The following is a 12,921-nucleotide window of genomic DNA, read 5'->3' on the forward strand; positions in this document are numbered from 1 at the left end:
CACTGGAGGAGCAGGAGGGCAGCCTGCCCGCCCCTCAGGCAGCAGCGCACAGCATGGACCCGCTGGCTGGGGACACTCTCTGCCTCCGTGGCTCTCACGCTCAAGGTCTGCGGTGGCCCTGGAGGCCGGGGGCTGGACCCAGCCCAGCCCCAGCGCCCTGCTCCAGGCCTTGCCGCGGGCTGCCCTGACCTGAGCCCCACTTGGAACCACACAGCCTTCTCCCACAGGCCTGTCTCCCGTCGGAGCCCCGAGCAGGCACAGTGGCTCATCCGCCAAGCTCGAAGGCTCTTCGACAAGCAGACTCAGTCCGAACCGCAGGCCCCAGGGTTTAGGGAAGAAAGGGGACTTCGAGCAGGACGTCCGTCTCTCTGTGGGCCCACCGGTCAGGGGTTGGGGCTCACCAGGGGTAGCAGCTACACACAACTGGGAGAGGAGGGAGCCCCCAACCCCCGGAAAGACAGGGGGTCTCCTGTTCCCACCGCGTCAGCCTCCTCGTCCAGGAGGGAGCTGAGCATCTCCTTGGCATCCTTCTCTGTCACCCATGCTGGGCCGTGCAGCACAGCCACACACAAAATGCAGACCAAGGAGGGCAGCCAGCCCTTCCCCAGCGCCCTCCTGGCCCAACGTTCCGGGTATCAGACTCACATAGTGCTAAGAAGTGACCCGTGATCAAGCCCACTATACAGATTCAAAAACAAAGGCACAGAAACTGAGCTGCGTGCGCCAGGTGGCACACACGCACAGGCGCTGGGGTAGGACGGACCCCAAGGAGGCTGCCCCTGGGCCTCCTCACACTGTGCCACGCGCTTGGGTCACAAAGTAAAAAAGGTCCCTGTGCCTAGGGGGACAGGCCTGTCCCAGCCAGCCCTTCCTGCAAGGCCAGCACAGGCCCAGGGCTCAGGGGGACGTGAGGAGGCTCGGGCAGGCCCGGGACGGGTGGCGGGGTGGCACGCAGGCCCTGTGGGGAGGGGTCTCCCTTGGGCTGTCCCCTCCATCCTACTGGCAAGATGGCCCCCTTACCTGCGTGATTAGAAGGCACATCCCCACCGTGCCGAGCACGTGCTTATTGTCAGCAAACCACTGTTTGACCTTCTCGTAGCAGCCCTGGGGAGTGAGGACCACAGCTTCAGGTGCTGGGGTGAACCGTGGACACTCCTGCCCAGCCCCCACCTCACTTCCCTTTAGACCCCGCCCCCACCCCGGTTCCATCCACAAGGCCCCACTGCACAGCCCCGGAGCCCATTCCTACCCGACTCTTACTCCCCGAGACATGGGCCCAGACGCTCACTTGCCACTGCCTTTCGGCTTCAGGCCCGTGTGCCCTCACCCATCCCACATTAAGCCACCTCCTCGGTGTCCCGGGCCACCACCCACCCCCGCCCACACTGTCCACCCAGGGGCCCCCAGGGTGCCCAGACTCACCGTTCTCCACTGTCCACCCAGGGCCCCCGGGTGCCCAGACTCACCGTCCTCCACAAGAGGGTGGTGTTGTTCTGTCCGCAGCCCTGGGAGTTCTCCATGCAGCAGCGGTCGGGAACCGTGTTCTCCCCCAGCACCAAGAACCAGTCTCTGTAGTCGGTGACACCACAGCAGTGCATCTGTGGGAAGGAGCAGGGGGTGGGGCGGTCAGACAGGTCTAGCTCGAGCCTTTCCCTGCTGCCCAGCCCCATGGGAGCTGGCAGAGTCCAGCTTGCTTGTCCCTTCTCTGGGCCCCAGCCAGGCCCAGAGGACGGAATGATATCTCCCTACTGGAGGCGACCGCCTGCTCTCTGAGCAGGATGCTGGGCAGTGGGCACTGGGCACTGGGCAGAGCACTCAGCCCTCTGCTTGTCTGCGCCCAGCTCTTGGCTTCGTGACGGCAGCCCCTCCCCAGGCTCCACGTGGAGCTACACGGACACGTTTCCTCTTAGGACAGGGTTTCCTGAGTCACAACCGGGGAGGCAGACCTGTTGCTAAAATACTGTCATTCGCGCTGAAGCTTCAGAAAGGATGGGACGGAGGAGGTGCCCTCCTGATGACCATCTTGATTCCCAGCTCCCAGACCCCTGGATGGCTGCTGGCCACATCCAGGCCCCCACACAGCCCACCACCTGCCCTGCTGCTCCGCTGCCCCGCTGCAGCTGCCGCCCAGAGCACCATGTCTGACCCAGAAAGCCGGTGGCCCAGCCCAGGCTGGGAGGTGGAGTCTGAGGCCCAGGCCCCGCCTTCCACCCACACCTGCCCCCGCCCCCAGCCCTCACCTCTGCCTGGATGATGTTCCAGGCGTTCTTCAGCCCCACGTTGTTCTCCGAGTTGTACAGGAGCAGGCCCTCCTTCAAGTCCTTCTTGGCGTTCTCATTCACCTGTCAGGCGAGGGCAGACTCAGGTTGGGGTTGCGGGGGGGACCAGGAGGCTGCCCCTCTCCCCAGGTCGCCCAGGTGAGCCGCAAGTACCGGCCCCGCAGACTCATGGGGGAGGCCCGCTGGGGGCTGGAGGTGACCCCCGTGAGAGCCGAGCATTTCAGGAGGGAGCAGGGACCCTCAGAGGCGGAGATAGCACAAGGCCCCCCCACAGCTCCCCTGCTCCCAGGACATGCCCCCCACAGGCCATGCCGCTCCCTGGTCCATGACATCCCACCTTCCATGCTGGCCCTGTGGGAACACACCCTGGGAACTGCAGGGCGCAGAGTCGCCGTCCAGAGTGTGGGGCCACCCCTCGCCAGCAAGTTGCTTACCCTCTCCCACCTCTGCCTTGTCTATAACACTGGCGCATAACATCCACGTCGGAGACAGTTGTGAGAATTAAAGGAATGATTCCCATGAAGACCAAGAACAGGGCCGGCCCACAGGCATCTCTCAGTATTATCAGTGCCTCCTTTATACAGATGCAAAGGAATCACTGCTTCTAACCCTCACAGGGACTCTCCCTCTTGGTGAGGCCTGGGAGACTCCTTCAGGACCCGAGGGGCAGATGGCTACATGGTTCTAGTTACCATGAACAGAAGTGAACAGAAGTGCCCTTGAGCCCTAAGTCTGCACACTTGGCCAGTCATTCTTGGTGGTCCCAGAGGAAGTTCCCCGACTGGGTGGAGAACTGTCCAGCCTGGACAGGGGTCAGTCCTTCTTAACCTCCTGAACCCCCAGTGTAGCCTGAGATCAGCTGAAGTGAGTGAGTGAAAGTCGTTTTCGCTCAGTCGTGTCCAACTCTTTGCAACCCCATGGACTGTACAGTCCATAAAGTTCTCTAAGCCGGAATACTGGAGTGGGTAGCCTTTCCTTCTCCAGGGGATCTTCCCAACCCAGGGATCGAACTCAAGTCTCCCACTCTGCAGGTGGATTCTTTACCAGCTGAGCCACAAGGGAAGAACAAGAATACTGGAGTGAGTAGCCTATCCCTTCTCCAGGGGATCTTCCTGACCCAGGAATTGAACCAGGGTCTCCTGCATTGCAGGAAGATTCTTTACCAACTGAGCTGTCAGGGAAGCCCATGAGAAAAGCTGCCTATCCCCAAAGGCCTCTGGAAAAGGAAGCACAGCTCCCTTGATGCTGAGCGCTATGCAGTATCACCTGGAAAATTCCACCGTGTTACCTCTGGGTTACCCTCCCTAGCACCCAGCCCAGCCACCCAGTGAGTTCTGCACAGAGTTTCCAGCCTAAAATGTGAACTTTTCTAATTCTTGGAGAAGAACTTCAATAAACTGGAGAACTTGAAGAATTTGGGGCTTCTCAAGTTCTTGGAGAACTTGACCCTTGTCCAAGTGGTCAGCACAGCTATGCTTGAATGCTCCCAGTAACAGGGAGCTCGGCGGCACTACCCAGTTAGGGCTAGGTTTAGGGCATCCCTGGGTGACTAGAGGGTCTACATCCTAAGACATGCAAGTTAATCCCTGAGTCAGGAAGATCCTCTGGAGTAGCAAATGGCACCCCACTCCAGTAGTCTTGCCTGGGAAATCCCATGGACAGAGGAGCCTGGCACGTTACAGTCCATGGGGTCGCAAAGTGTTGGACACGACTGAGCAACACACACACACACACACACACACACACACACACACACTTCCTAAGACAACACAAGCCACAAGCAGATGAGCCCCCTGCTGCCCCCACCAAAAGCTCTCGTCTCCTCAGAGATACAACTTGTTGGTGCTTTTCCTCCAGATTCCCTGACCCAACCCCAAGGGCGATGAGACTCCATGTGCCCCCTCCCCTCCTGGAAGACTCACCTTGTCCATGTAGACAAAGAAGAGGATAATTAAGATCAGCTCTGCCAGGAGGATGATCAACAGGACGATGAAGAACTGGAATGAGAAGGTGCAGGCATGGGCACGTGGTCATGGACTGGGAGGGGTTGCAAACAGGATGGCAGGGGGCAGGCTTCCCAGGTAGGGAGGGGCCGCCACTCCTGAGGATCCCATGTGGGCAGGGGAGGGAGATAAAGCCTGACAGCCAATCAAGGAGTGGGAGGGGTGCCTAGGCCAGGGGTAGCCAATCGTGAGGAAGAGGGGTGTGGTCATTGTAGAAGCTCAGGCTAGACACCCAGTGGGCTCAGCAGGCACCAGTGTTCAGAGGGCTGGGGGTCGGGGCGGGGGGTGGTGCTGGGGGACTAAGGAGGCTGGGAGACTGGGGGGCTAGGGGGCTGGGGGGCTGGGGTCCAACTTACACTGAGGAGGAGGCACCTGTTCTCCTTGATGGCCCCCAGGCAACCGAGGAAGCCCGTCACCATGACGATGGTGCCTATGGCGATGACCAGGTTGGCTGCTGACAGCGAGGGGAAGCTGGGGGAGAAGGTGGCAAAGTTGCCTTGCGACACGGACAGCCATATGCCCACTCCAAGCAGCCCACAGCCACAGAGCTGGAGAGAAAGGAAAGCCGTTAGCCCGAATCCATCTCCACGGGACTCGGAAGACCGCCGGTCCTGCCCCAACCATCCCCACCCCTCCACCCCATCCCCGGTCCCAGCCATGAGACATGGAGCAGGTACCACAGGGCCCGAACTACATTGCGGGGGTGGTGGCCTGCACAAAGCCCCCAGCCTCTCCGCGTCTCATTCTCCTCATCTGGCAAATGGGATGACACCAGCCTCATGACCCCTAGGGTCACCTCAATGAAGACAGATTAAATAGGGCACAGGAAAAGCAGGTGACAAACACGGAAGGTCCCAGCTGCACACGCAGGGTTGCGGGCGTCCCACTGAGCAGAGGGCCTGGAGCTCAGGAAGGAGAGGGGGTGGGGTGGGGCCAGGGTAGCCAGGGAAGCAAGCGAGGGCTTTGGGAGAGAACCTCAGAACCCCGTTCCTCAGAGCCAGACTCGGCGGCCACTGCGTCCCGCCACCCTGATGAGAAGGGGCACTTGCCCACAGAGCAGGAGGAAAAAGTGCACAGAGCTGGAAATAGGAAGGAGCTCCCTGGCCTGGCTGAGGGGCTGGCTGGCGCCCGCTGTGCAGGAACCCACCACTCCCCACACGCCCCCAGGGAGCTGGCAGCTGCGCCCAGCTCTGCTGCACGGCTCCCCTGCGGCTGCGATGCCCATGACGACGCAGTCTCCACAGCGGCCTGTCTTCCGCTCCATAAACTGACACTCCCTCCTCCACCCCTGTGGAGCCTGAGTCCATCCATCACCAGGTATTTACTGAGGACCTACAGCCACAGGCTTCCCTGGTGGCTCTGGCGTAAAGAATCCACCTGCCAAAGCAGGAGACATAGGAGACGCAGGTTCTGCCCCTGGGTTGGAAAGATCCCTTGCAGGAGGGCATGGCAACCCACTCCAGTGTTCTTGGCTGGAGAAACCCATGGGCAGAGGAGCCTGGTGAGCTACGGAGGCTCCTACAGAGGTTGCAGTCGGACACGACTGAGCAATTAAACAAGAGCACAGTTGTCAGCACAGTGGTGCTGGTGTTAGGGAGCTGTCTTCTCGGGGCCTTTACTGGGGCCAGATGAGAGGCAGGGAAGCACAGCTTCCCAGACTGTATGCTCGGGGAACAGGTGAAGGGCCCAGAGCTCAGGTGCCAGGTGGAGGTGCAGCCCCACAGACATGTGGATGGGGCAGGCGGAGAATGAGACGCTGCCCGCCTCTTCGGGACCACTATGAGAATTTAAAAGAAAGAAGCCCTGTGGAGAGGGTGACAGGGCCAGGCGCTGGCCTCTGGGTAACATTTCATGAGCCAGGTGCCAGGCTGTGACACTCAGAATCCAAGCCTCCAGGGAGCAAACACGTGGCAGCGAAGGCCAGGCAGCCACATGCAGGCGGAGAGTGGGAACAGACAGGGCCAGAGGCTCCTGGAGGAGACGCACTTCATCCCTAATCTGTTCCACAAACTGGAAAGGCGCCACCGCTCAGGAAAGCCAGGCCCCGCCCTGAGCTCAGGGAGACACCCTGGGGAAGGGGGGATGCAGACATCACACAAGCAAACAGAAGACAAAAGTCCAGGCGCCGTGAAGAAAAAGAAGTCAGGAGAAGAAAGAGTCAGAAAGTATCGGGGGTCAGGGCAGTGGCGGGGGTGGTCAGGAAGGCCTCTCGAGAAGTGTCATTTGAGGAGGGACCCATGAAAGGAGGGACTTTCCAGCAATAAAGAATTCATCTGCCAGTGTAGGAGATGCAGGAGATGGGAGTTTAGTCCCTGGGTCGGGAAGATCCCCTGGAGGAGGGCATGGCAACCCACTCCAGTGTTCTTGCCTGGAGAATCCCATGGATGGAGGAGCCTGGCGGGCTACAGTCCATGGGGTTGCAAAGGAGTTGGACACGGCTGAGCGACTAGGCACCAGAAGAGAAGTCAACCACGTGACTAATGGGGAAGGAAGTTCCAGAGGAGAAAGCAGGTGAAAAGCCCTGACTGGGGGTGAGCCTGGCCAGCTGGGGCAGGGGAAGGGGCAGCGAGGTGACAGTGGTGAGCACCAGTGGGCGGCCCTCACAGCATCTGTCCCCGGTGAGGTGGCGAGCCGGGAGCAGGTCAGGGACGTGATCTGGGATTTCAGTAGGTCACTCTGGCTGTTGGAGGGCAACGGGGGCAGGCGAGCAGTCAGGCCACTGCAGTGACCAGGTGATGGGGCAGGGCGCTGTGCAGGAGTGCGGAGAGATGCTCCAACTCAAGATGCAGGTGGAAGGGCTTGCTGGGCTTTGACGAATGAGCAGGATTTTGATAAATGGGGAGACAGGAAGGTGGTCCAGACGGGGCACGACAAAGGAAGTGGGGCTTTTCCCACCGTCACTAAACCAGTGTGCTTCTGCTCAGTCATGTCCGACACATTGCGACCCCATGCTACCCCATGGACTATAGCCCGCCAGGCTCCTCTGCCCATGGGATTCTCCAGGCAAGAATAATGGAGTGGGTTGCCATGCCCTCCTCCAGGGGATTTTCCCGACCCAGGGATTGAGCCTGCTTTTCCTGTGTCTCCTGCACTGCAGATGGATTTTTTTACCCACTGAGCCACTTGGGAAGCACCCCTAAACCAGAGATGCCCCCCCAAGAGCTGCAGCGATGGAGTCGGATGACCAGAGCAGCTGCTGGGTCCCCACGCCATGGAGAGCCACCCTGGCCCCATGCCCCGCAGCAGCCCCAGAGGGACAGGGCCAAGGCTCCAAGGTGTGGGCACACCAGGCCCAGAGCCCCCACCTTACAGGGTGCGTCTACTCGGCTCAGCTGGGGACTGGGTGCCACCACCCCCGCAACCACCAGGTGGCGCCCCCAGCCGGGTCAGAGCTCTGGATTGGCAGGGAGGCACGGAGACCATCCAACTTGTCCCTGACTCTCTTCAACCGGTCACTTTCTGTGCTGCCGGCTCAATTTTTCTTTCATTAATCACCCCATGGAAATTCATGCTCTCCACGCTCAAGATTTAAGGCTCTACAAGCCAGACCCTGGAATGAATAACAGGAGACCTCGCAGCCGCCAGCTCACTACTGGTAAGGAGGTAGGCTTTGGGACCCCCAGAGCCACCAGACACTCTATGCTGGAGATGCCCTCCCCCCAGCCCCAGGCCTGGGAAGGTCTTCAGGGTACCAGGCAGGGCACTTGATGCAAGAAACGCCAGCATCCGAGGTACTAAGGGATGACACTCCAGCTCCCCCACCCCACTGACGCTGAGTGGGCCCCGGGGGGATCCCCATGCCCCTCCTGGGGGAAGGGCCCCCATGTGGGAAAGAAACCTCAAAAGCTCAAAACCTCCAGGCGCTGGTCCTCATCTCTGGCTTCAGGCTTCCAGCCTCTGACGTGCCGTGCCAGCTGCCCAGAGCCTGCCTGGGAGGGGGAGCTGCTCCCCGGCTCCCACCCCTGCTTCCCTTTCTCTTCCTGCCCTAGATCGCCTCGCCCCAGGGAAGACTCAGGTAGGGCCTGCTGCCAGCACCAGGGCAGCCCCCACCCCAAGCTGCCAGTAGCTGGGACCCAAGCCCTGCATCTTCGCCTCAAACCCACACCCCCAGCCCCGCCCCACAAAGGCCGCTGCTGATGGCATCTGGAGACATTCCCTCCCCACAGCAACAACACATCTCAGACCCCACCAGCTAGAATCAAGCCCACGGCTGGAAGAACCTTCAGGAGAAGGCAAGGTGACTCGGAAACCAGGACCCAGCCAAACTCCCAACCCAAAGACACCAGGCACCTCGCTATACCAGCCGAGCCTGGCAGGCATCCAGGGTGCCTTTACCCCACCCCCAACCAAGGGCACTTCCAGGTATTTTCCACTGGAGCTCCAAATGAACCTGCTTCCAGCTGTGGGCAAACCCTGGCATTTGCTGGTGACTTCAGCGTAGAGCAGTGCCTCCCTTTGGCAGGGCCCACGGATCTCCAGGCTCACCCTTCAGAGGGACCCTTCAGAGCCAGCATCTTCCTCACCACCCTGGGCCCATCCAACAGAGGCACAGCAGGCAGACTGAGACCAGCAGGCTACGGCCTCATTGCTCAAGTCTACTCTAATTAGCCAACACCCCATGGCATTTTCCCGTCTTCAGTTGAAACCACACTGATTTGTAGTTTTAATATATGTTTCCGCCACATCTCCTAATGTACTTTCCACGTAGCATCCCAGTTCTCTGGGGGTGAAGCCATAACCTCCCCTGAACCAACCTCCCTCTTGAGCTCCATGCCCCCAACTTGCTTAGAGCCCAGGGAAAGCCACTGCCTGTGTCCTCCACAGCAGCCACCATTTCCCTTGCATGCGGGACAGCCTTCCCTGGGGTGACCTTTTGCACCAGGGCTGAACATCCCTGCCCAACCCTCTGTGCAGATGCACTGCCCACCCCCATGAAAACACCAGCACCCCCAGGCCAGGTTCACAGTTCAGCCATTCCACTCCCATTGTGGGGGTCCAGAGCACGCCTGGACACTACAGACACATTTATTCCATGAATGAGTGGATGGGTGGGTAGATGGATGGATGGAGGGAGGGGTGGATGGATAGGTGGATGGATGGATGAATAGATGGACAGATGGGCAGATGGGTGGATGGATGGATGGATTACGCATGTATATATGTATAGATGGATGCATGTGTGGATGTATGTAAGTATGGATGGACAGATGGCTGGACAGATGGATGGGTGGATGGATGGATGACAGATGGGTGGATGTATGGACAGATGGGTGGATGGATGGATGGATGGATGGATGAACAGACGTATGCACGTATGTATGTATAGACGGATGGACGTATGAATAGATGTACGCATGTATATGGACACAATAGATGGATATGCATGCAATAGATGGATGGATGAATGGATGCATGTGTGGGTGTATGTAAGTATGGATGGATGGACAGATGGATGGATGGATGGACGGACAGACGGGTGGGTGGGTGGATGGATGGATGGATGGATGCAGGGTTGGGAGGGCTTGGGAACAGGGCCTGACACAGACACACAAACCCACCTGAAAAAGAAGCCCCCCTTCCATGCACCCGCTTCCCCATCTAGCACCGAGTTCCCCCCAGCTCACCAGAAGCCCACCCTTCACCTGTGTAAGTTGTCTGCTCTTCCTGCCCGACTCTCAGAGATCCACATACCCTCTGACTACCTTCATCCCCGTGGCCTCTGTGGCTCTGCAGGGGCCCCCACGCCCTCTTTGCTTTGAAGGAAGCCCTCAAACCCTCAGCCTCAGCATGTCCCCATGCTCTCTACAAGCCAGGGCCCAGTGGGATGTTTAACGACATTTAATAAATTAGTGGATGTGGAGAATAAGAGAGCAATCAGAAACGAGTTAAATTTCACAGCCAATGTGCCGGCTGATAACAATCCTGCCCTGCCCTGGAAGAAGCCGACTGCCAGCAACTTCACCACAAGGAGAAGAGGAAGCATCAGGACTGGGAAGAGGGGCTGCTTGGGGCTTCAGCCGTCCTTGCCTCTGGAGGCTCTGCAGCTCATTCACTGTCACGGCAATGGGAGGCGGGGCCAATGGATAGTGCTTCCGATTCGTAAGAAAGGGACAAAGCCCCCAAGCCACCCAGTAGACAAGAGGATAAGGGCACGGATGGGGTGGGCCCCTCCGCTGAGAGGGCTCCTCCGTGCCTGTCCCTGGCTCTAGGGGTCAAGCTTCTGTCTGAGGCCCCCAGGGTCACCAGCCAATAACACACTCCGTTCTTTTTAGCACAACTCTAATTGGTCCAGAATTCTTGCTTATTAACTCAGGAATCCGCTTCCCCATGGCTAACTTGTCAGTCCTGGTTTTGCCCAGGAAGCCCACCAAGCTCAAGGGTGGCAGGACTTGAAGCTGTCTAAGTCCCATATCTAGCAACATCCTTTCCCAGCCTTCTCCCGGCCCACAAAAAGGCTTTTAGGGCTCTCACCTCTGAGTCACCGGCAACTACGGAAAGTGAGGTTCCAGCGCTGGAGGGGCTGGCACAGAGAGCAAGACCCCACCCTCCCCCCCTGCACTCTGAGCTCTGTACCACTACTAATCCAGCCTGCGCCGGCCCTGGCCTGGCTGGCAGCCACGACACAGGTGTGGCTCACACTGAGCCTGTGTGTGATTCAATCAGTGTGATTCCTCGGCCGTTCTTTTTTGGACCCCACACTTTGTCTCAAAGCCCCCGATTTCTTCACGACTTCACAGCCCCCAGTGGCACCAGCTGGCAGAGGTGACAGGGAGATCACACCCATATTTCTGAGCCAAATTTTCCTCCAGATAAACAGGACATAAGGTATTTGCATATCTCAAACCCAGTTACATGCTCATTATTGGAAAATGAGGTTATTTTCTATCTAAGATGGTTCTAGGGGCATTTAGACGCAGCCAGGCTTCAGGGTTGTTGTATTTGTTGTATTTGCTGTGCATCTCTGAGGTTAATAAAGCTCTTAAATTAAATGTTTCCTGAGCCCCCCTTCTCTCCAGAGAACTTTGCAGGGACGTTGGGAATGTGGGAGCCCCTAGTCCGATCCCCTGGCACACCGTCAGTCCTGCTACGACACCTCTTGCCGTGTAAGGCTGTGAAAAGCACTGGGGGGCAGGGCGGCTTCCCTGGTGGTCCAGTGGTTAAGAATCCACCTCCTAACGCAGGAGACACAGGTTCAGTCCCTGGTCTGGGAAGATCCCACGTGCCGTGGAGCAACTAAGCCCGTGCTCCACAACCTCCGAGCCAGCACTCTGGAGCCCGTGCTCTGCAATGAGAAGCCTGCACACTGCAATGAAGAGTAGTCCTGCTCGCTACAACTAGAGAAAGCCAGTGTGCAACAATGAAGACCCACCACGGCCCCCCTAAAAAATGCCGGGGATGAAAGAGCTGAGATGGGGGAGACGTGAAGACAGCCAGCCCTTCCTCCCTCCAGGGGATTCGGGCTCCGGATGTGGGTAAACGCCCAGGCACCACAGCCCTGGCCCCCAGCTGGTGTCCTCTGATCCCGACGGGGACAAGGAGGGGCTGGTTTTGCTGAAGTGCTGCCCATCTGTTTGGGCTTCCTGGCCGGACCTCAGTGCATTGGGCTCACCTCAACCAGGCATCTGTGGGACCCCAGGGTGATGACCAGTCCTGTGGCTGTCTCTGGGCTTCAAAGGCCAGGGTAGGGGTGCCGAGAGCAGGCCCAGATCCCAGGACAGCTGGGATCAAGAAGCAAGGACTAAACCCGGGAGTGGGGGGGACGGTGGTCTACCATGCACTCTCTCAACACAGCCCCCTTACAACTCAGGTCCTCCAAACTGTCCCTCCATTTGGGAGAAAGGCCTGAAGGGCACCAGGGCTCCCCTCCCCCACCTCCACCTGCACCCCCATTCCCAGGCCATCTGGGCTCGTCAAATCTGACAGCAGGGCCCAAATCAACCTTCTCAGATGCCAGCATCTTTCCATCTTCTCAGACTGACCACAGGCCCGCTCACTCGGTAGGGAAACGGAAAAGGAGGTAGGGACCAGCTCAGAGCCCCCAAGGGGGCCCGAGGGAATGGAGCCCGAGGATCGGGCCCAGAAGGACCACAGAATGGTGTGTGCTTGAGATGCCAAAGAACTGTGGGTGACACGAAGCCCCCACCGGCCTTGCAAACGGGCTGTGATCGCCCACTGGTGCATCCACACTGACCCAGGCCACCAGCCCGGCAGATCCGCACCATCTTCCCGCTCAAGCAGGGGTGGGGTGGGGTGAGATGGGTGCAGGGGAGAAGGGTCACACAGGGAACACTGCAACCCAGCGTTCTCAAGCCCACTCCCCAAGGATGGAACCCCCGGACGTGGGGTCCCCTCTCCTTGGGAGAGCACACAGTCATTCTCCATCCTGCTCGGAATATGCCGAAGAAGCAGGCTGAAATGGCAGGGAGCAGGCTCAGGAGGAGAAGACAGGCAGCAGTCCTGGCTCCGGGGGAGGTTTCTGCTCCCCGAGCCAGTGAGAGGGCTGCCCCTGCACCACTGGAAGCGAGGAGGGAAGGTGACCTCAACTCCAGGACTTGTTAGCACCCAACAGGACACAACTCACAGCTTCAGGCCACCACCCCCAGGAGCACTCTTGGGAGAGTGTGAGTGCACACGGGGTG

At 59.0% G+C, this 12,921-nt stretch overlaps 1 protein-coding gene across 7 annotated transcripts in view; it reads right to left on the minus strand.

Annotated features, from left to right (window-relative positions):
- Positions 1-12,921, minus strand: part of TSPAN9 (tetraspanin 9) — a 190,586-nt gene that overhangs the window by 3,628 nt on the left and 174,037 nt on the right. For all 7 annotated transcript variants that reach the window (XM_069581499.1, XM_069581500.1, XM_069581501.1 and 4 more), the window contains 5 exons: positions 4,639-4,830; positions 4,202-4,276; positions 2,241-2,342; positions 1,467-1,598; positions 1,021-1,104 (listed from right to left, as the gene is read on the minus strand). In XM_069581499.1, coding sequence (XP_069437600.1) covers positions 1,021-1,104; positions 1,467-1,598; positions 2,241-2,342; positions 4,202-4,276; positions 4,639-4,830 — 585 coding nt within the window. The remainder of the gene's footprint in view (positions 1-1,020; positions 1,105-1,466; positions 1,599-2,240; positions 2,343-4,201; positions 4,277-4,638; positions 4,831-12,921) is intronic.

The sequence above is a fragment of the Ovis canadensis genome, chromosome 3 (assembly GCF_042477335.2).
Source record: "Ovis canadensis isolate MfBH-ARS-UI-01 breed Bighorn chromosome 3, ARS-UI_OviCan_v2, whole genome shotgun sequence".
Taxonomy (NCBI): domain Eukaryota; kingdom Metazoa; phylum Chordata; class Mammalia; order Artiodactyla; family Bovidae; genus Ovis; species Ovis canadensis.